Below are 24,454 nucleotides of genomic sequence, written 5' to 3' on the forward strand. Positions count from 1 at the left end.
TTAATATTACCTCCATGCAGGATTATTAATAGACCGACATTATAGGACATACGTCATTAAAAACACTTTACAAATATAAAATTACAAACGTGTGTGTGTATATGTGTCTGTGAGCATGTGTGTTTGTGAGTGTGTGCACATTAGGTGACACACCGGCATGTACGACCTAACGGTTCTAAAGTTTTTTCTCCCCATACCACATACCATTCCTTCTGCTTCTGAGCATTAAGATATTTTAAACTGGTATTAAAGCATGTAACGGTTATACATATGACATTTATTGGACTGATCTTAGGTTTCCAAAAAGAGATTAAGATCAGGTTTTATGAATTCATGCTTGCTTGCATGGAGGCCTTGTGATTTCTGAAGTCTAGGATGAATGAATAGTGTATGAGAAGGTTTCTAAGGATTTTGTGGTGGATTAGGCTACAATCCCATGTTCTGGTTTAAGTGACATGAATCTGTGACACTGAACAGATTTTTCAAGACTGAGCAGACATCAAAATCCGATCTGAGACACTTCCTTATGCGGTCTGTATCAGGTATTTGATATGTAATGCGAGATGAATCAGAATTTCTTCGAAGAGCTAAAAACAATGCATTAAAACAGCAGGGGTCTTTATTAAGTGGAAGGAAGAGGACTTGGTTACTTGATATTTGGGAAATTGATTCTAGCAACACTGCAGGGAAATAACTGAAATTGAACAGTGGCCAAGACAATTGCCAAAGAAAGTGATGTGTGCATGGGGCATTCAGGGAATTTCAGGCATTAAAGAGAGTCATGTGAACGGATAGCTAGATAGTTAGTTAGTTAGTTAGTTAGTTAGTTAGTTAGTTAGTTAGTTAGTTAGTTAGTTAGTTAGGAGAAGCTTGTCATGAAAAGTATCCTTTCTTCTGGGCTTTTTTCTAGCTATTTATTTTCTGAATTTTTATTCTTTTAATAATGTCTAAGAAAAACTATTGTTTATTGTTGTTTTTTTTTTTTATGACTTTGGTTCAACCTCATCAACAGACAAATCTGAGTGTAAATATTCTGTGACGTCTCTACCGGAATTTCAATATCTTTTGTTCTGGATTTTATCCTAGTGTTCTTTAGTTTATATCAGTCTCTCATTTAGCGATATAGATTAGTCAGTAGTATTGAAGAAATGATCACTTCTGCTTGTAATCATCCCTCTGCAATGCTAGCTTTAAGCTATGCTGTATATTCTGTGATTCCAGCCATTCCACACAGTCATTAGATAACAGGCTGGTTATGTTAGCGTATACTAAAGAGAACACCCAGTCTATCCTGTGCCATGAGAGCCGGTAGCTGAGCGTGCTGACAGGCACGGTTGTTTTTAGTACACTGTTGAAGGTCAGTTCAGCATTATTGGTGAGTTATATATATCATCAGTGAGCTCCCACACCCAGTAAACCAGCCTACTCCATCCTCCCTGTGGTGAATATAGCTTCTGAAAGCTTGTTCACAAAATAGTTAGTTTATATAGTTCTTAGCTAGACAATTTCCTCATTTAAAACTGGAAAACTGTGGTAGAATGGAGGGGAAATATGGTTTAAAATCTTCATGGTATGACACACAAGTCTACAAATATTACTATATAAATTCTGTTTTTATAAACACAGAAGCTGGCAGTCAAAATCTGCATATCCACAAATACCCTAATTGTTAGAAGATAAATCTATTTATTTATTCATTCAGATATTTTTTAAATTAATATTTAAATTTTTGTCTTTTAAGTTAAATTTTCAGCTAAACACATACAGTATGAGAGCTACTGGATTTAGTAGCCTCATTGGGTAAAAATATGAACAGGTGATTGGCAAAAATGTATTTTAATCAAAATTTAAAAAAAAAATCAACAGTGCCAGATCATACATCATGACTCAGAATGACATTTAACATTTTTAGAAAATACTTATTCATGTCCTGTTAGAAGAAATGAGCAACATTTTCCCTAATATATACTTTCTGTCATATTTCTGCCTCAGACTAAATCGTCTGACCATACCAAGCGGTATCAGATTTTAAATGCCAAGTATGTTTACTCTTTCGGATATGTAGACACAGTGTACTGGCGTAACCGTAATGTTGACCAGTCTTAACAACAGTAGGGCTGTAAATATAAAGAATAGTTTCCCTCACAATCCAACCTCAACCTTTGTCTTCTTAGCTGTCTGTATTTCCTCCCTTTTTCTTTTCACTCATTGGCCTACTTTTTCCCTCTTTCTGCTTTCTTTGGCAGCACAGAACAGGGCTTTTGTGTGTGTTTGTGAGGGAACAGGAGATTTGAACTGGCATATCAGCCTCCTATTCACTCAGGCATCAGAAGGAATGAGCCGAGTTAAAGCGTGAGCCGGTGCTGCTAATCCTTTCCTAGCACATTCAAAGCTTTTGTTGTGACACGTTACTTTAGTTTTCCTCACCCTGTTAGTTTTGCTAAATCAGGTAGAAAGCAGAACTACTGGTGCATTCAGAGCAGAGAACACAAACGAAACGGTGGCAGCTTGTCTTCAGGTTTAGATAGAAAGCCAATAGTTTCCAGTTTCCAGCTAATCGATTTCCCATTTCTACTTCATCATATTAGGCATTTATTTGTTTGTTTTAGGGTCCATACTATGAACTAATAACAGATCAGGCCTCAACTGGTCCTGTGCAGTCAGATTGAAGGACATCCTGTGTTTCTCAGTGCAGCCTGATCTGTGTTAAGGTTCTTTTCACTTAATATTCTGTACAGTGGATTAAAGTGGATTAAAGTTTTAGTTTTTGAATTCTTTTCTGTTTGGTTTGATTTGGTTTTGTATTACAGATGTTTAAATGGAGCACTGATGAATACGGTCTCAACAAAACTTTGCAAGCCCAGGAATATGTTGTAGTTTAGTGGTTTAGGTGTTGGACTACCAATCGGAAAGGTTGTGAGTTTGATTCCCACGTCCACCAGGCTACCTCTGCAGGGCACCTGAGCAAGGCCCTTAACCCTCAATTTCTCAGTTGTATAAAAAAGGAGATAAAATGCAAGTCACGCTGGATAAGAGTGTCTGTTAAATGCTGAAAATGGGAAAAATAATAAATCCCAGAAGCTTGGAGAATATGGATGCATGAACTCTCTCGATCATTTCTTTGCTATTATTGTTCAGTTCAGTAATCCTTCAGTCCTCTCTCTCCTTATTGGCTGATTCTTTCTCCTTTCATGTCACCGAGACCTCTTAGTTGTCAATAATGTCCTACACATACACCCATGATACACAACACGTTTGCTTCACTTTGGGGTTGATGCGTGTTTCTAGGCATTGAATCACGTTAGGGTTCCCTTGATGGGGGCGTAGGAGTAATTCTCATAAGTGGTCTCTGACCTGGTTTCTGTCAACATTTGAGTGCAATTGTGAAGAGAACGATGCACAACAAGGAATGAAATGTATCAAAGATCAAATTCATCCATATTTGAAAGCTCCCTTAGATTTTACAGTGCTGTGCTGAAGTGCAGTAGTCGCCTGTGCATCTGAGGAAAACAAACTATTGACTGAACTGTAAGCTGCACCACATGATGTCTGTCAGAGAAAATCAGGATCTCGCACCTGAAGAGGTCATCCAGAGGGTTTCCAGGAACACTCCTCCAAGACATTGAGTCATTAGGCTTCCCCGGCATCAGCAGCACTGTCACCACAGTAACCTTTACATAGATGTCAGGAGTCTCAGGCTGCTCCTAGAGCCAATTAGTGATGACATTTACAATACCGAGGATGAATGGTCTCTATAAAGCAGGTCAGGTGGTTCGTTCCAACACTGAGCCAGTGAGTTCAACTGTTGCCCTGGGAAAAAAAACAACTATTCATTGCCTCAGAGACCTGGCTTAAGAGCTTCCACTCACGTATCTGTTTCAGGCTTTAGGTATTTCTGTGTCTCTTCACAGCCAAAATCCCCCAAACTATAAGGATTATTATGTTCATTCTGCACACCATTTGTTTAGCTTGGTTAGTTTTGACAGCGTTCTCTTGAAATAAGATAACAGCTTGTATGATTTAGTTGCTTTGTTCTTTTATGGTTCTTTTTTAAGATTTATGAGCAGTGTGCTTGAATTTGAGTTGTATTTTAAATAGTTGCAAAACAGACAGCAAAGTCAGCCAGGACTTTTACGTGAAGGTTTTGATTGGTCTTCCAGATGACTATATTTATGGTGATTTATGTGCTAAATTTTATTTGACAAAAATTCAACAGGCAGATATATGCACTTGTTTGAAACTCTCTCTGAGATTTTAGACTGCACATACTGTAAAAAGACATGCATTTATTAATACTGCTTAATTTGGCACGTGGGTCAAGATTCCATTATATTGTATGGGAAAAACTTGTGTGACAAACCTGCATGCATCGTGAAGTCATATGTCTGGAAATCTGATTCTTTCCAAAATGCGTGTAAGCATTATAGTGAAAGTGGAATATACAATGTTTTAAGGTATATTCAGCATTCCATGTTGCTTTAAGTGGAAACAACCATCACAAGCAGAAGTAGTCTTATTACAACTATTGTATGGACAAAGCTGTGGCAAGCTGGACAAGGTGAAAACTGATACATCATAGAGACTGTGACATGAAAACACTACCAACTGTTTTATAAAGTAAATGCTTGAATATCTCTCGTTTGTTTTAATCTCCAGATATACCAGCATGGACAGTTTAGAATTTAGCATTTGCAGTTTTTTACATATTGCTCCAATGATATAAGAAACTGTTTTTCTGATAGTGGCTGAAGTGGCTCCACTTCAGCTTTATCGAGGTTATTAGACAAGGATTAAGAATCCTTGGTATTGTCAGACACTAGAAAGAGTGGGATTGTGGGGTAAAATAAAAAAAAATTAATTCAGTTTTTACTAGTTAACAAATTTTATTATTATTATTATTATTATTATTATTATTATTATTATTATTATTATTAAGAAGAAGAAGAATTTTGTTTGCTATTTTGACTGTTGCTTTCTGTCTCGTAAACCAGATTATTGTATGTACTGTGTAAGTAAGACGTCAGTGATGTTGACATCTTCGTATATCTCTTCAGTGTTGTTTATGGTTCAGGTGTATTGGATGCAGTGTGACTAACTCTCTGGGACAATTTGTATACTCACTTTGGATGAAGCAGCGTCATGATCACAGAAATAACCATCTGAAAAGCCCAGAGGATGAAGCAGATTTAAAGAGAAATGTCAGCACAGACACCTGGACCCGAGGATACAGTTTATTTGTAATAATATGACTTAAGCAGGACAGCATGGCATTGTTTCACATGCTGTTTTTTTAATACCTGTGCCTAATACAAACCCAAAAGGGGTATTAAGATAGTACACAACTACGATCATATGCATTGTTTTATGTGCATATTTGGGGGGAAAAAAAACCTGAACAGAGTTTAAGGTTGATGGGATGTTAAAGCCTGTAACCTAGTGAACCAGTGTTAATGTATTCATTGATAGACACTTCAAAGCACATTTGTACATCGCTCTGGATAAGGGCCATATGGCGTAGATGTAAATATGCTCTGTTTATGTATTTCATTTTGTGTGTTTGTTCTTTTGAACTATAAAGATGCGAAGGAAACAGGCGAACATAAATGATACTATAGATAGACAGAACCTGTACTTTGTGAAACTTATAGTGATTATGATGCATAATGAAACATTCATTTGATGTACTAAATGTGAAATATGTAAATATGTTGAACCCCGGTTTGTTTTGTCGTTATACAGATCACTCCTGGGAGCAAAGCAGCTTCAGGTAACCTGACCCAGGGTGACATCATTGTAGCCATCGATGGGGTCAGCACTGAGGGCATGACTCACCTGGAGGCTCAGAACAAGATCAAGGGTGCCAACTTTAACCTGGCCCTCACCATGCAGAGGTACAGTGACCCATGATGTGTGTGTGTGTGTGTGTGTGTGTGTGCGCCATCTTATAATAGTAAACCGCAGTAATATTTGCTCTAATAAGTATTATTATTCTAGAATCATAGTATAATTATGGTGTATTACTTATTTACTATAATACCATGCACATGTTATTATAGCTAGTATAGGTAATATACCGTAACTACAGCTTGAACGAATATGACATTAAAAGGTGTTATTTGAGCTTTTATAAGGGTTAAATGTGGCCACATTGCACTGCTCAGGGCATGTACCCACACTTATAAACAACTTTTGATGTTTTGAAGAATATTGCCATCAAGTCACATTATGGGTCCTGGTAAAATATGTACAGTACTGTAGTAGTACTGAGAAAAGTCATTATAAATTGCACTTAAAAATGCATGACGGTGCCAGTAATTCTTTTGGTGTGTGTGTGTCACTGCCACAGTTGCTTTACTGACATACTTCTAAGCCACTGCCAGTCATGTTTATCATGGCAATAAAGGTGATCAGAGAGACAGATTAACAGCTAAGGGTCTGGTGCTGATATTAAATTGTAAGTGAGTTGTTTTTTGTTTTTTTATCAAGTCAAGTGTTTGTTTTTTTTAATTGTTATTCCTCTATATTACTTGTAGACATTGGAATTAAATGTTGTTTTTCCATGAACATGGTGCAGTAACACATAACCGTGCACAAGACTATATAGAGTCCAGATGTGTAACAGTGTAAGATGAGTGCAGGAGAATAAATATACAGAACAGAACAATCTTTAAATACACAGGACATTGTCTGTAAACTGTAAACTACTGGAAAGGTATCAGCAATGCATTCAGTGGGAGATGAAGTGTCGGTTGAAGCTTTATAAAGTGCATAGGTATTTAGTGTTCCAGAGTTAGGTGTTTGACGACCACAGGAGAGTGTTGGTGAGCAGCAGGGTGTTGAGTTATCGGATTGCCTCAGGGGAGAAACTGTTTCTGTCTTGCTGGTGGTGGCATGTATGCTCCCGTACCTTCTTGCCAGATGTCAGGAGAGTGAACAGGCCTTAATAATGGTATAATGGTAATGGTGAATACAGAGATTTCTGGTTTCTAGAAGTTAATCCCTAAATGGCTCCACAAACCAAACCAACGAAGCCAGTCCTGGAGCACTTTCATGAAGGCTGAACTGGATTGCCATTCATGTGCTTTCACTGACTCCTCCATAGTGAAGGAAAGGGTTACTCTTCATTACTGAATCGTGTGCCATGCACTTCACCTTGTTGAATCTACTACACGTATCTGTAAAACTGCATTGTCGGAAAAAGTGCCTCCACAGAGTGAAATCAGACCTGTACGCTGGGATAGTGACAAAACAGGGCATTATATTATTACAATGCATGGTGTACAGACATAATGAAAAACACAGAACAACTAACATTAAACAAAACTGAGGGACAACGTGAGGTATCGATGACGACAAGGACTCAGCAAACATGTACACAAGACAACAGGTATAAATAGGGGAAATAATCGAATGAACATGAGGAACAGGTGTGCAGAGGCTGGAATGGAGTCAGGAACAGTCGGGGCAACATACGTGAGACACAACATAAACAAAACACATGGCAAGAAATAACAACCGGAAATCGTCCAGCCATCCTGACAATTTTTTTTTTTACATTGCTTTACATTTTAGTATTTTCAGACTTTCTTTATTGTATTATTGCATTAGAGAATGATCAGTCGATTTACACCACATTAAAATGTCTGTTTATGCTTTTATTTCTGTATCCTTTAACATTTTAATAAATATTACATTGTAATTTAGACTAAGTGGCTGCAAAACACATTTTTTCTTAAATCCTAAATATAAAGTGTAACTTCTAGAGCAATTCTTTAATTTATCACCTCCAGGTCTCACAGATAACTGTGAATATGTGTGTGATTGCATTAAGAAGACGTGTAGCATTTTGTTAGATAAAGGTCACACAGTTTCACTTCTCTCATACTGTATTTCCTTTTAGTCAATTAGCCATGCCTCAGCGAGTTCAGTTTAATAGACATATATGATGTGGAGACACAATCAGAGACACTGTGAGAGAAACGATCCTGCTTCCCTGTACAGTGTCACAGCTAATGACTGTTTACAACTTCTCAGTATTTTTCATATACTTACATGAACATGATGCATCCTTCTTTACGCATTCTGTTCTCATACTGTAAGTGCATTGCTTCATTTCAAATCATAGGCTGCTTTCTGCTTTTTCTACTTTTTGTTATTGTCAGTCTGAAAGCAAAATCTTTCATGATTTTGTGAATTACTACATTTTAAAGAATCAGAGTTGAGTGCCGAGTGCTTCACATGATTGCCAACACATTATGGTGTTTTTGTATTTTCTCTGTCAGCTTTGACATGAAAATGATTTCCTTATATCTCAGAAGACACATGATTCACAGTATACGCTGGTGTACAGAGGCAGCCTCCATGTGTCCAATCAAATAATTCTTATGTTCACAATTGATAGTTTGCCCTGTGTGAATATAAATAAAATGGCTGCAATTTCTAAACGTTAAGATTTAAGATTTTAAGATTTAAAGTAATATATATATATATATACATACATACATATAGGTATATATAATTACAACTAGTGCAATGTTTTTGTTAAAACCCCTTAAATTAAAATGGAAACTAAAATTCACACAGTCACATCTTGATGGCTTCATTCAGATCCATTCTGGTTGGGCACAAAGGGAAATTCAGAAAATTGTGTTGCTGTAAGTGTCCAAATACTTATAGACACTTACGGACCCAAACACACACGCACCCAAACATAAAGTACATTCAGGAAACAACAATACACCATTTGTTTGCTTTGTAGTGCTTCTGTGGGATGTTGATAATGGTTTTAGAAATTTCTTCCCATCACCCGTACTGAGAAGCTGGGGACAAGGTATCATGCTGGGAGGAGAAATTGCAGATTATGACAACAGTTTATAGGAAAGCTCTCCCAAAGTCTTGCTGGCTTACTTCATTGGAATGAGGATGTAGCTCAAAGTCGTACTGATATTGCACCATGTAATGGATGGGCAAATTTACTCAATTGTTTCTCAGTTCTGCCTCCATCCACTTCAGATGAGATCAGACTGAAAATCATAAAGATTGATATAAGTGTTTCTTATGATTGAACTCTGAATTACATCTATTTCAATATAGGTCAAAGCGCCCAGTCCCTGTGTCAATGACTGCACCACGAATCGACACTTCATTTCCTGTCATCCCTCATCAGAAGGTATGTTCTGGCCATGTGTAAAGAATTTACTACCGATTGCAGCCGAAGTCATGCTCCCTGTAGCCCTAGAAGTGAATGTGGTGTTTTTAGAGATTCTCTCATATGGTACAGCTGCCTGAGGGTCATCTTAGATAATCCTTGGGCCATCCTTAAAAATATTCTTGTTTGCCGTAACCCGACCGACCCTGTCAATTTAGGACCGACTCAATTTTTATTATTTTTTTGCTTTAAGTCTGACCGATTTGCCGGTTGTAAATTTGCGTTAAGACCGACCTTTTTTTTTACTCTTCAAACAACTAATACAAAAGAAATAAAATAATAATAATTATATTTTAGTAAGTATTGTAAATATATAAATTGCCTAGGCCTACATACAAACAAAGGCTACGTTCTTTCTTTTAAATAAAAACCCGTGACCTCATCTATGTTTACACTATTGGTTACCGGATGTCACACTATGGCCTGTGCGTTCGCTTCGTCTCATTCTCATACTATCATTCACTGTCAGAGTCAACGGTTCGCGCTTGGTAATGATGGCTGCGGCTGCAGTAAACAAAATGTTACATCTAAAAAATTCATTCAAAGGCACAGGTTGAAGACCCAGTCAGTGATGTCACGATATGCTAATTTGTTTAAATTCATACCTACGTAATCACCATCACCAAAATTGTACTTTTTTTTTTACATTGAAACTTGAAAAAAATATATAGACCTACCTAACAACCCTTTTTTTTTACTGTTACTGCAAACCAAAATATTTTTAATGATGGCCTTATGATCAGATTATTACAAAAGCTTTCACAGGAGTGTCTTTTCAGGATGCTACATGCTGAACATGTGTCTCTGGGTACAAAAGTTTACGAAGAAACCTTCCTTCCCCAGTGAAATGCCCATAACATTTTTTGGAATATCTGATAATGCTAATAATGCCCTCCAGTGGTTACTAAATACGGTGCAGTCTATTCAGAAAATTAGTTAACTGCACTATTTGAAAAAGTTTCAACAGCATGTAGATTAGGGGTCTTCCTCTGTTTTAGCCGGGTTTAAAAATGATTTATATTATAAGCATAATCTGTAATTTGGTTTATACTAAGAGGGTTATACGCTCAAATTGACTTTGTCAGTCACAGTATCATTGTGTTGGTGGGGTGAGAGAACTTAATAATTATCTTTCTTCTTCACATAATCTTAATAAATTTCACCTGATCCCACTCGATCCTGTTGGATCTGTCACTTGTGGATTCTTCTAAATATTTTTCGGAGACAATGTGTTTAGGTAACGTTTACATCACGTACATATTTAAATATTTATATACAAATAAACGTAATATCGGTGGGATACAAATGGCCCCATAATCATGGAAGTGCACAGAAAGGAAACGTTTTAAAACGTTTGCTTCATTATCAGCAGTTAGATTCATGTTGACATTTCTATGTGATTTACAGCCTTATATCTATAGTAATTAAACTTTAAATATAACAGCTATGTAATAGTAATAATTATTGTAGATGTCAATAATGGCCACCATGATGACAATTTATTATTTTTTTTATTGAAAATATGCAAACCCTTCGGGACCCCACTATTGAAAACTACACATCGAAGTCTTGTCCTCACCCCCTGTTTTTAATTATTATTTTTATTTAATCTATGTGTCTCCTCCTTTAAGGGTCATCCTTATCAAATGAATGGTGGTCTTGCCACCTGCGCTGAAACAAACTCCTACCAATGCGACACACAGGAGCTCAGCCAGTCCTCTAGCGCACAAAAGAAGCAGCAATATAACTCCCCAATTGGACTGTACTCAGCAGAAACGCTGAGAGAAATGGCCCTGCTTCAGGAAAGAGCTAAAAGCCTGAGCTCAGGCGAGCCACTGTGGTATGTAAATAGGTATATTAAGTACATGACACATGCCAGTAGCCAGCTGTGGTTGTGGCGATTCCCAGTAGATCCCACTAAGACATTAATGGGCAGAATCAAGCTGGAAATGACAAACAATTATTGGTTATAATTTACAAGATGCTCAAATGAAATAAATACAATGTTTATACATGCGTGTACGTACATGGTTCTTAATTAGGATGTAAATGTCTTAAATACATTTAAGGCAAGGGGTCAGGCCCACCTGGCTGCTAACTGGCATGTGTTATATAACAGAAGGATGACAGCAGTGTAAAAAGCAGTCTGTAATTTAATACAGCAGTGGTTCCCATACCGTCTAGGCCATGAACTCTCTATGGGCCTGGCTTCACACGTATCAGCGTCATGTGTGATGCACTATACACACCACAAACAGTTGCAGGCAGATCGCTTGCTTTCCAGCAGGTGTTCTGACACAAGACCATTTCCTCTAGACATAACTCTTGCAATTTTTTAAACAATTCAAACTGTTGTTTAAGGTTCATTTGGAGGCCATGTTAAACACAAATCATACCATCTGAATATCAACCTAAATGTCCAATCAAAGTATGGATCACAGTTAAAATATGGAAAAAATGAATGGGTCTAATCTAAGGGTACACCCACTTAATGTTCCACAATTAACTGGGTGTATAGTGCAAAGGTTTACACACCCTTAGAGCACAATGAAGACAGACATTTATGTTATATTTTTATGTTAAACAATATTTAGTGTGTTTGGATTTGTAACACTCTGGACGTTGCATTCCCATAAGCGACAGAAGTCGTGGTCACTGCATGCTCACAAGAGATAAACCAGTACAGTGACCAGTTTGGTTTCACAGATCTTCTTTCATTTTTACATCTGAGAAACTTCGTTCATTTTGAAGACACCTCCCCTGTGCACAATGCTAGGTCCATAAACCCATGGATTACAAAAAGGTATAGTGGAAGAATTTGAGATGACTCAACAGAGGCCTGACCTCAACCCCAATGAACACTTTTAGGATAAACTGGAACGCTGACTGCAACCCCGAGCCTCCTGACTTGACCTCACTAAAGTTCTTGTAGCACAAATCCGCTCCAGTTACGCTCTAAAATAGGGGTGGCCAACCAGTCAGAGACCAAGAGCCACATTTTTTACCGTGTTACCGCATAGAGCCACATCATACACATGGGCACACATGAACATCACCTTTATTCCCCCTGTGATTTTGAGAGCGAACTTGACACAAATTGTTTACTCAAATGATCAACTTAACTTGCTCCTACTGGGAAACTTTGAAATGTTTTCATCCCACACACATGCGCGTTTGACGAAAATACCGTATTGAACTCAAGCGAAGCGAACACGCACAATAAAAAGACACAAATACAAACTTTGATATGAACGTAAGAGCCGCATGAAACCGGGCAAAGAGCCCCATGCAGCTCGGGAGCCATGGGTCGGCCACCACTGCTATAAAATCTAGTGGAAAGCCTTTCCAAAAGCGTAAAGGATATCACAAGAGCGTCGGCATTACTAAATGAAGAAAATATTCATATGGCAGGAATTGTCAGGTCAGTTATATTTTGCTTATATAAAGTTGCACCATTGCATCAACATACTCTTACTGATTTACTAAATGTAGCACAAATATCATTTTACTTTCCCGTAACACATAAATGCCAGTGTTTCCATCTGATCTGATTCTGTTCTATAAAAGCTCTGAGAAGTTTCAGACAGTTTACAGAGATCAGTGCAGTGATAGAGAGACAGTGCACCTGTTGCATCTCTTGCTATAAAAGGCCATGGATTGTCAAGGTTCAGGTGTCTAGCCGTCACACCAATTTATCTTCCTTCCCTCGCCCTCTCGTAACTCATCTCCTCTAGAGTTCACACTTTAAGCAATGAATAATGTACCATCTGAATACTCCACCCTGAGAGCTTTAAGAGCTTCTTTTGGTGTATATTGTGTTTTAAGATGAAACATGAACTTGCAGCTCGGTAAAGCTCAATCAGACCAGTGTTAACTTTATAAGGAAATAGCGTTGCTAATTATGTGAGTTATACTATATGAGTCTATTTTTGAAATCATAGTTTGGTATAGTTTTGAGTATTAAATTTGCACTGCATTCACATAACTATACACATGTATACACATTGCTAGTATTGTCTAGAATTTTATTCCAGTTTTTTCTCTTGAAATCCTTTGACTAATTGCTTATTTACTATTTACACTGTTCTCTATAGATCATTATATATAGAGGGTCAGCACTAGTAGTTTTTGGACACCCGACCACGGACCAGATTTAGTCCATGGCTGTTGGGATTCGCACGTTCAGCACGTTCAAAAGCATCCTCATGGGTGAGAAGGTCAGGGGTGCAGCTGCCATTCCAGTTCATCCCAAAAGATGTCCAGTGGGGTTGAGGTCAAAGCTCTGTGCAGAACACTCATGTCGGTCCATTTTAAGGGAAATTCTGTACAATTTGGGGAAGACCCACATGTTGTTGTGATGGTCAGGTGTTCACAAGCCATTTGGCCATATAGTGTACACTGGATTTACAGTGTACTGTGGGTAATGTGTGGATATATAATATACAATATTATAAGATATAGAAGTACAACATCCAGGGACTGTATGATGTCCACTAAAAGTGTAGACAACACTATAAAATGGCTGCACTCCAAACAGGGCACTACGTGGTTAAGGTACAAATTCAGACACGGAATCAGATTGTGGCTCACATAACAGATGTTAACGGATGTTTTTTTTTCTTTCTTTCTTTATCCTTAAAACCCTAGGTTATTACCAACATGCCTATCAAGTTAGTACCATGCCACTGTGTGCTGTAGTGCTGTGTCATGTATATATGTGCATGTCTGAGTCTCTGGCATGTTTAGGCCTTTGGTTTTTGTGCAGTCCAGTCGAAATATGTCTATTAGAGTCAGTGAGTCTGTGATTAATCTCGCTTTGTGGAGTAGAAAACGCAGAATCTGTCTGGCTCAAACCAGCATATGCTTCATGTACAGTATATGTCAGTGTGTGGCGCTGTGTCGTGTCGTGTCATGTCATGTCTTGCTGTGCTCAGGAATGACAGGACTGTAGAGTGGATATACTGATGATCTCTCTAGCTGCATGTTTGTCATATTCAGAGATTACATTCAGATCACTGGTTGTGGCCAGCATGATGATGACATAGAAGTGACACAGTGTTGTGACAAGAGTTAAGGCCAGAATTTATGGTTGGTTGTTGACCTGTGAAGGATGTGTTTTATTCTGGTATTTAAAGGAGCTCATTTAATTGTAATGCTAATTTGAACATACTGTATAATTCAGATTGTTGTTGCAAATGCACTAATCATCTTACCTCTTTTAGTCCATTCAAACTTTTGACATATCTAAAAAAGACACTTGATTTAAAATGAAGAATACATAGAGCAATAAATATGCAAGTAATCTGATGACACGTTCATAATTTGGTTCTGTAGCTCCTTTAAAGCCTCATTTTCTGTAAAAGAAACTTTTACGCTCTCTTTCCTGCATGTCTTATCTTCTAGCTCTCACTACACCACATCTTTATCTTAATCCTCTCTTATTCCCACTTCATCCCTCTTTCCTCTCTTTCTTTTATTTTTTTTTACTTTTTTATCCCACATTCAACTAACTCCACCACCACAGCAACGAGTATGTACCCACTTTCAACCCCACTGCCCTTAAGGATACAGCTCTTTCCACCAACAAGCCCATTGAAGTGAAGGGGCCGGGAGGCAAGGCCACCATCATCCACGCCCAGTACAACACTCCGATTAGCATGTACTCTCAAGACGCCATCATGGACGCGATCGCTGGTCAGTCTCAGGCCAGAGGGGCTGAAATGTCCGGGTAAGACCAAATGCACCGCCTTGCCTTCCTCTTGTCTTTTCTCTCCTGCTTGCATGAGCCGTCCTCCCTTTGTGCTGGTCAAATAGCTGTGCTTGGTTCAGCTGCTACCGTGTGCTCTAGATTTCCATCAAGATTCTCTATCTCTTTCACCCACTCATTTCTCTTAATGGTTTAGTTTGGATACATACAGGGGAATTCTGAATGGTTTTAGTAAGACTTCCTGTTGCTTTGAGTGTGTACAAAATGCTGGGGAACATAGTAATGAACCCTACTGTTTTTATGGATATTAACTTTTGTTATTAATGAGCAAGATGTGCAGTTTTATGTACACAAAAGTTAGATAAAGGTTTATGATTTAATTTTATTTCTAAGTGCAAACAGTTAAGTATAATGCCTGTGTGTACATTTAAATGAATAGTATTTTTGAACTTGAATATAAAAGCTTTCCTAAACAAGTCGTTTTTATTGAGAGAAGCACTCGCTTATTTGGAAAAGTTTTTGGAACTCCTGCATGAAGCTGGTTGAGAACATGCCAGACACACGCAATAGTTTTGATTTGTGTAGCTTTTATTTTTTTGGTCCCTGTGCAATTTCATCAGTGTTGTTTCAATTATTGTTATTCTGAAATAGTGAAGATGACCCTTTTTTTAAGTGTGTCCAATACTTTTACTGTCATTGTAGATGCGTTGGTTTCATGTTATTAGAGTAGTTTGTCCTTTTATCAATCACCTTGGAGAAATTTGGTAATGTTGTTAAACCCTATAGTTAGAGTGGACTCATACTGGATGAGTTGAGCGCTTCGTAAAAGCTAGATCACAACACATGTTGTAGCCTAAGTTTAAACTTAGAATTAATGTTACATGTCTGACCCATTATTATTATGAGTTATAACAGGAACGATCAAATGAGTCTTGGTCTTGTTTGGTACAGTATGTGAATGCTGTAATGCTGTATGTTATACATATTACAGCTCTAGTGTAACACTCTTGGTTTAAAAAAAACAAACAAAAAACAACTATGTCCCTTTATGTATAACCCTTCACAGAACCCTTAACCGTTCAAAACCGTCTCTGATAGTGAAAACCCTCTGCTGTGGAGATCTACCTTGAACCTGTAAGAGTTTCACTAATAAATGGGTTCCCACGTAGAACTCCTTTTAAACAGTTTGAAACTCTGACCTGTACAAAGAACACATTTATTTATTTGTTTGTTTGTTTAATTTTTTTTTATGAGTGTGTGTGTATATGGTGTATGTCTGTTACTTGCTAAGACAATACTGAAGATATAAATTTTCTGTAGGAAGCTACACAAAACAATTTCATAAATGTCTGTCTGCTGGGCCAGTTAGGTCCATCTCACTGCACACTCTTCCCCTCCTCACTCATGTTCATCTATGGCTCCACCCTCTCTCTGTTTCCCTCTGCTGCCCCTCTGCTGCCCCTCTGCTGCCTCGGCTGGGTGATATATCCCAGCGGTGAGGCTCTCCCTGGCTCTCCCCTTTCGTAAGTAGCTCAATTCACATATTCATTATTCACTTCGGCCATTCATTCTCCCACAGCGCAGTCTCTCTGTCTCCATCATCATGCAACTCAGCATGTTTACACACCTCATCTCTAAACCCTGACAGACTTTTCTCTTCTGTCCGTCTCTCATACTCCCATTGTCACCAGGTCCGAGTTTGAATTGTGTACTTCATGTTGCTCACAAAACATGACATTATTTGTCATCTTCATTCCATATGTGCTAATATTTTTTAACCCCTTGCAATGTTTCCAATTACCCCCACTATTTAGTTCTCCTCTAGCAACCCGGGGGCTAACACAGGCTTTGTCAAATTCACACTGCTGCTCATGTACACACTCAGAAGTAATTGGTTAGTGTCATTCTGACTGACAGGAGACAGTGACACTTTGTCATGACCAGTTTTTGACTCCTGTCTATGGATGTTGAACATTCTTCTGTTGTAGTAGCATTCAAATTGTGGAGGAGGGTCTGTTGAAATGGGCTTTAGTAATTGTAACTTTTTGGTGTGTTGATTGTTTCATGATTTTGTTCACTTACATGTCAAAAAAAAAGAAGTGTGGGAACCACAATATCACTGCTTAACTCTGTCATCTTTCTGGGCAAGAGATTAATGTGAACCAAATGTTTGCACTGGTAGCGATACACTAGACAAGCTTCTGCTGATTAGAAAGCAATCATGTCCCATGCCTTTCCTCTTACGTTTGTCAGCTTATGCTAAAAAGTGCTGCCTTTTCCCTCTGTACCTCAGTAAGTGAAAAAAAAAATTACAAATTACAAATTAAAAAAGTACAGCAGATAAAACCCAGTAACTTTACCTTTGTTAACACTATGACATTTACTAATACACATTTGTTAGTAAATATCACAATCAGTCAATTTGTAGTTAACCCAGTCACGCAGTACACTCACGTAAACCTCGGGCCATGCCGGCTGAGGAGTGTGTGCTTTACGGTTGCGGCTCTCTCTGTGGTTGCAGTAGTCTGCCTGTTAAAGAGCGTGTTATAGACAGTGCTTCCCCAGTGTATCAGGCTGTGAATTCCAGCGGAGAAGTGCTGGAGCCTGCTGAGTGGGCACGGAGAGCCGCTCACATGCAGTCCAAGTCCTTCCGCCTTCTCGCCCACATCACCGGCACTGAATACAGTGAGTGTGCACTCAAGACTTCCCCACACACACACTCGTTGTTTACCCTTTATGTTCTATTCAGGACAATAAACTATCATTGATAATAATAGTTGAACAGTGTAAAAAATAACAAAGCTCAATAATAAAGACATGGTTCTACTGGTCAGAAGATTCAAATGCTGGCATCGCCAACCTGCCACCATGAGCAAGGCCCTTAACCATCACCTGCTCAGCTGTATAAATAAGATCAAATGTGAGTCAAATCTGTCTGCCTAAGGACATAAATCTAATGAAGGGTTTCAGTGATTCATTTTAATTACATTAAGTGCATAGTAGTAATAAATCAGTTTTCTTCAGTGCCAAATATTATGCAAGTCTGAGAGATTATAAAGATTATTTTCCAACAGCTTAAATTACATTATTTTACGTAGATTTAATTTGGTCTTTGGGATAAGCAATGTCTTTGATTAAGTAGCTGTCTCATTTGATGACATTAAACAATGTGATGATACAATTGAGTAATTAATTAATTAATTTTTTATTCGGGTATGTAATATTTTTCCAGAATAATTTTAGAGTGATATGCCATGATAATGTCGAACTGTCAGAAGTAATACTGCTCCTAGCTTATGCTGTTCTACACGCACACACACACACACGCACACACACACACACACAAACACACACACACACACACACACTCTCTCTCTCTCTCTCTCTCTCTCTCTCTCTCTCTCTCTCTCTCTCAAACACACACAATTCTATAGTTATATTTAAGATTTGAATGCCAATAAACTACAATATGTGCTTAATTAAACAAAATGAGCTGAAATTACAGTCCACTGAATTTAAAATCTGAGGTTAGATGATGAGATGATGTGCAGGTTTTTGTAATAAAATTCAAATTCCAAAATTATAAAACAGAGAGCTTGATCAATTTTATATATATTATATTGGTTAAGGCATTAAATAAACAGCAGTTGCTCCAAGTAACTGGTTAATTAATTAATAAACTAATTATTTTAAAGGATTACAGGTCTCTAATATTCTTCTCACTTTTCTTCTCGCTCTTTTTTTCTGCAGTGCAAGACCCAGATGAGGAAGCTCTTGCCAGAGCGAGGTAGGCAGCTAGCAGCAGCATCTGGTGGCCAAAGACATCGTATTATTGACTTGTTGAGAATAAACATGATTCGAAACAAAGGACTGACCAAAGTGCACCAACATATCCTGACCCCTCGTTCAGCACATTTTAAAGTCATACAATCACAAGTGTAAGATTTAACCTTAGATAGAAGGACGAATGCTACAGGACGAGCAGCATATTTGAACACTCATATTGGAGTGGAGGTCATCATCCCTAACTCACTTCTTCTTTCTGTCTTCTCTTGTCTTTCTCTGTCTGTCTCTTCCTCCATACCTCTCTTTATGCAACAGGGAAATATTTGAATCAGGAGCCAAGGGCCCGCGTTTTGCCAAACTGAAAAATTGGCACAACGGCCTGTCTGCCCAAATCCTTAACATAGCACACTAAAGAGCTCAGGACAGACAGCGGTAGGGAGATGAAGATGATGTCATGGAAAGTAGACAGGCAAAGCATGTGAGAGAGAAGGACTGAGAGAGAAGACAACGTTGGTACATCCAGCACAGTCCCATGGACAGATTTCCTGTTCGTGCTGTATACTCTCTCTGTGCTGTGGCTGGACCGTAGAACGTTTGATGGAATGTCTTGGCCGTTGTGTAATGTTTTCTCCTGCTGTCTCTGTACCTGAGTCTGTGATAATCAGCAAATAAAAGCTGTCGGACCGTTAACTTCAGGCAGGTTTCTCTGCATCTTGCTTTATTGAATTTGCTTGTTTAAATCTGCAAAAAAGGTCTGGATTATTTAAAAATGGGGGGGGGGGGTGTCTATCTTGGGTTGCTTTTACAGTACGATTTAATTCGATAAGCAAAGCATCCCTTTGAATTTGAACAACATAATTAATCAACTGTTCATAGAGATTATTACTGTAGGTCTGTACATTTTTATTAATTTGCTTGTTTAAAATTCAGTCCAATATTATAGATCGTGTGACTAGTGTAAGTGCACTGTGATTGGTTTAGTGAATAAATGTACTGTAAGAAATGTACTTGTTCTTTGATTGCTGAATTATTGATCACTTAGATTGATAGCAAGAGCGGATAGTTAGTGCTCGTAGCATGCAGTACAGACACATGACCTTCAGCTTCCAGCTTCTTTTTTGCAGATCTTAAAAACACATGGTGCTAGACAGAGTTATTAAAAGCCTTAGACATATCTGTTTCTTGAAGGCACTTGAAGTTAATCCAGTCTTTCCTTTATTTAGGAATATAGACTTTGCCACTAAGCTGTTCTGAGAGTTTATAGTTGAGTACAAAGGTTTGCTTCCCCTGACAAAAAAAAAAAAGATTTAAAAACATCAATTTGGATTTTGCTTCCAGGAGATATTGCATTCACTTTCAAGAAACCTTCACACAAAACCATATTAAATATATTTCTATTGACTTATATGTTGCTGAATAAATAAATATGTTGTCAGTCAGATTTAAGGGGGGGAAAATACATATAGTTTACATAAAAATATTCCTTCAACATATTTCTTACTTACTAGACTGAATGGTTTCGAGTGTGATCAATTTACTCACTAATGAGTCTCATAAGGATGTTGGCACGATTTGAAACTATAACTATACTATAAAACCTTGAATAACGCAGAGATTAGGTGGCTTTTGCAAAACACCAGCATTGTGGGTTTGATTCTCAGCTCAGGTGTTCACTAGCTGTTCGATTTTATTCAGGTGTTTTAAAATACACGCTCAAATCATGTTGGATGAACGAATACTAATGGTGATCAAAATTTGTGTTCGTTTACAGATGACGTTGCTAAGTTGGTGCCGTGTTATCGTTATTCTCTGAACATGTTAGCAGTTGTGCGATCAGCTGATGGCATCGGTCTCAATCAAAGGATAAAGGTCTTGTTTCAAAAGGGTGTCATAACTCGTGCACCATTTTCCAGCAATATACAATGTCTTATTAATGAGAAATCCAACATGGATGTTAGTAGACAGAGCAAACAGTGAACCAAAAGCCTCTTAGCGGTTTACATAACCATAAGCGCAGTGAGGTTGATGGGAGTATTAGCATGAAAACTTTGTTGTGAGAACAGTGTACAGTTGAGGGAGCTGGGTGGACTTAAGAACTAGGTAGAGAGGAAATAATATCCAATTAATTTCAAAATAAGTCGAACTTGGATGGCATTAAAAATGTTATGAAGATTAATGTGGAAGTTGTTCAGGGTTTATTTATTCCCGTAACATCTGCCTCCAACTTCTTTCATGTTCCCTGTGCAGCTTTTATGAGCAGTTGTAATGAAAGGGTCAGCCGTTCTTTAAACTTTGCTTCATGCCATGATTCACCCACTGGGTTTTTCAGTAATGATTTTATCTGTAGATTCACGTAAACTATGTTTTTAGCTAAAACTGATTTTTAGATACATTTCTTTTATACAACAACAGAAACTATAGAAGATGCAAACCTTTGCACTCAACTGTAGATTAGCTGTAGAGTTTATATTTATATTGTATGAATAGCTGTATTTTAACACTGTTTGGTGAGATATAGTACTTTTTGACCAGATACAGTGTAAGTAAAAAAATAAATAAATAAATAAAACAAGATTTGTCAAGCAGTTATTATAGGAACTGAACTAGATTTTAATCCTGGGAATAGCAACTTTTCTGTAGAATTGCTTTTGTGGCTGAGAGGACTTAACAGAGAGATGGAAACCATACAATCTCTGCACCGGTGGCCATCTGGGCTTCCTTCCAGCAAAAGAGATAATAGTCAAGAAGAAAATCTGTATTTGCGAGTAGAGAGTCGCTAAACCTTTCAAGATCTTGTTTCTGAAGGTAATTCTGCTTGTCTGGTTGTGACAGGGAAATACTGATGGCTGTGCCATGGACTGTTGTTGTTGTTGGCTGCTGTTTGGTCTTGGTTTAAATCGATGCCACTACTAAACTGCTTGGCCATTCTCATCCAGGCATCTTCTGTTTCGGCTGAGCCTTCATCCCCAGCACATGCATGCGCTGCATGGAACTTCACCTGAAAGTGTGTATCTTGATGGCTGACCTTTCTTCTGGTCTTCTTTTCTTTTCCCTTTTCCTCATCCTGTCATACATACATGCACACATGCCTCATACTCATCTATCTATCTATCTATCTATCTATCTATCTATCTATCTATCTATCTATCTATCTATCTATCTATCTATCTATCTATCTATCTATCTATCTATCTATCTATCAATTTGTCTATCTGTCTATTGATCTATAAAGCTATCTATCTATCTCTATCTATCTGTCTATCTATCTATAGGTCTATAAAGCCGTCTATCTATTTGTCTCTGTCTGTCTGTCTGTCTATCTATTCATCTTGTGTCTGTGTGCTTGTGTATGTTATGTAGTAGTAATTATCTATCTATCTATCTATCTATCTATCTATCTATCTATCTATCTATCTATCTATCTATCTATCTATCTATCCATCCATCCATCCATCCATCCATGTCAAGTTAGACATTAACTTCTTAATGTCATAAAATACATAAAAAACTTCCATTAGTTTAGATCAGATGTTCCTTATTTTTATTTTATAAGTTATACAGCTGATTGATTGTATTCTATTATTGTCTACTCTATTTTCAAATGCAGATTTTAATGATTTTAAAATCATTATTGGTAGAACTTTTGTTTGTTTTTGTTCATTTGTTGTAATTTTTCACGCATTTTCGTAACATCATATATTTCTTTTATCTGCACTGTAGTGATCTATGTACTAACATCCCATCAAATATCTCTCTAAACTCTCTTAACTCACACTTGGCATTTCTTTCCATTTGTTGTATATTGTTCTTTCATCTGTACCTGAAATGTCTTCCTGTGTCCTCTTCATTCAGCATGAATACACTATCTAAATTAATAATCTCTATAAAGCACTTACCCTTTTATATTCAGTATTCATTTAGACATTGTAGTAGATATCCAAAGTTTTTCACCTCATTTGTTTGTTTTTTAACATAGAAGTTGAATTTATACGATTTTGGGGTTTGTAAACAGTAGTATGATGGCGATTAGTTTAAATATAATTTGGCTGTAAGGACACTTACTGAGGCTTTAATGGCTTTCCAGGCAGATCTAGTTTAACGATTGTATGTGGGAATTAAATTCTCCTGGTGTACCACTGCTTCATACTACTGAATACTTTAATTGGTTTCCACAAGAAAGAAAAACATCAGCAGTGCAGTCGCGTGCTAGTCCAGGATTGAAACTGACTCTGAGGAGCATGCAGTTTTGAAAAAGTGAAACTGTTACAAGAACAATGCAGATCCCAAGAGTAGCAGTCTGGACATGTGCCTTGGAAAAGTAGTCAGCAGGTGGAGCTGTATTGCTTAAAATGTCAAACTTTAGCTAGACATATTTCTTATTTCTATTTACTCTATCTATCTATCTATCTATCTATCTATCTATCTATCTATCTATCTATCTATCTATCTATCTATCTATCTATCTATCTTCATTTTAATGATTTTAAATTAATTATTGGTAGAACATTTGTTTGTTTTTGTTCATTTGTTGTCATTTTTCCCACATTTTCGTAACATCATGTATTTTTTTATCTGTACTGTAGTGATCTATGTATTAACATCCCATCAAATATCTCTCTTTAAACTCACACTTGGCATTTGTTGTATATTGTTCTTTCATCTGTCCCTGAAATGTCTTCCTGTGTCCCCTTCATTCAGCATGAATACACTATCCACCTTTATACTGTAATCTCTATAAAGCATTTATCCTTTTAAATTCAGTATTCAGTATTCATCTATCTATCTATCTATCTATCTATCTATCTATCTATCTATCTATCTATCTATCTATCTATCTATCTATCTATCTATTTGTCTGTCTGTCTGTCTATTCATCTGTCCATCTCCTTCACAGTAGTTTTGTACACTTTGTGTCTGTGTGCTTGTGTATGTTATGTAGTAGTAATAATCAGTTTGTGCCGAAGTAGAAATAGTTCTTGTTCTTGTTTTCTGTGTTCCTGTGTGTCTTGTTCTCACTTCTCACTTCTTCCCTACTGTCATTCTGCCTCCACTCCACTAATGAGAACACATGTCCTACATACACCCACTGAATACACCTAACACACTCGCGGCTTACACACTCATCCTACACATCTAGTCATCTAGAACACTTCAAACCGAATAATCCAAGTTCACCTCAGAAAGTGATTTGTAAAGACCAGAGACCATCGTCTCTACTCCGCTCTCGTTCTGTCTTTGTCCTGCTTATGACACCAATGGCTTTGTTTATATTGAGAATTTGGAGAGGTGGTTGTGTGTAAGAGGGGTCAGCCATCAGTCCACCACCATGCTGCTGCTGCTAAACGCCTGCTGTTCATCTCCACTCCTCTGCCTCCGCACCACTCCTTACCGACATACTAGTTTCAGTATTAAATCTGTTGGTTGATAAATATACAGTGTGTTCTAGCCACTAAACATGTATTTTGTAGTTCACCTGAAGTGTCCAGTTTATAACATTTAAAGCATTTCATTCTGTGTTGCACTTACATTCACTTCACAGTCTTCCCTTTTTACCCACACATCCATTCACTTTCTTTTGGTTCCTTCCGACATCCATTGACTGTGTTGCACAATGCAGATGATTCTGTAACAGAAACAGCACAGCTATGTGAGAAACATTAAGAGTTACTGCTGCGTTGAGGGGATGTATGTTCAGTTTAGCTCACTCTTGCCCAGCTGTGATGAACAGTTTTGAAAAATTTCTCTAAGTCATA

General features: G+C 37.6%; 1 protein-coding gene across 1 annotated transcript in view; it reads left to right on the forward strand.

Annotated features, from left to right (window-relative positions):
- The window catches only part of ldb3a (LIM domain binding 3a), a 42,850-nt gene that overhangs the window by 4,534 nt on the left and 13,862 nt on the right, over nucleotides 1-24,454 (forward strand). Inside the window, exons 2-8 of the mRNA XM_047812136.1 lie at nucleotides 5,740-5,891; nucleotides 9,094-9,169; nucleotides 13,856-13,878; nucleotides 14,733-14,936; nucleotides 17,437-17,600; nucleotides 18,666-18,702; nucleotides 19,017-19,112. Coding sequence (XP_047668092.1) covers nucleotides 5,740-5,891; nucleotides 9,094-9,169; nucleotides 13,856-13,878; nucleotides 14,733-14,936; nucleotides 17,437-17,600; nucleotides 18,666-18,702; nucleotides 19,017-19,112 — 752 coding nt within the window. The remainder of the gene's footprint in view (nucleotides 1-5,739; nucleotides 5,892-9,093; nucleotides 9,170-13,855; nucleotides 13,879-14,732; nucleotides 14,937-17,436; nucleotides 17,601-18,665; nucleotides 18,703-19,016; nucleotides 19,113-24,454) is intronic.

This window comes from Tachysurus fulvidraco, chromosome 4 (assembly GCF_022655615.1).
Source record: "Tachysurus fulvidraco isolate hzauxx_2018 chromosome 4, HZAU_PFXX_2.0, whole genome shotgun sequence".
Taxonomy (NCBI): Eukaryota; Metazoa; Chordata; class Actinopteri; order Siluriformes; family Bagridae; genus Tachysurus; species Tachysurus fulvidraco.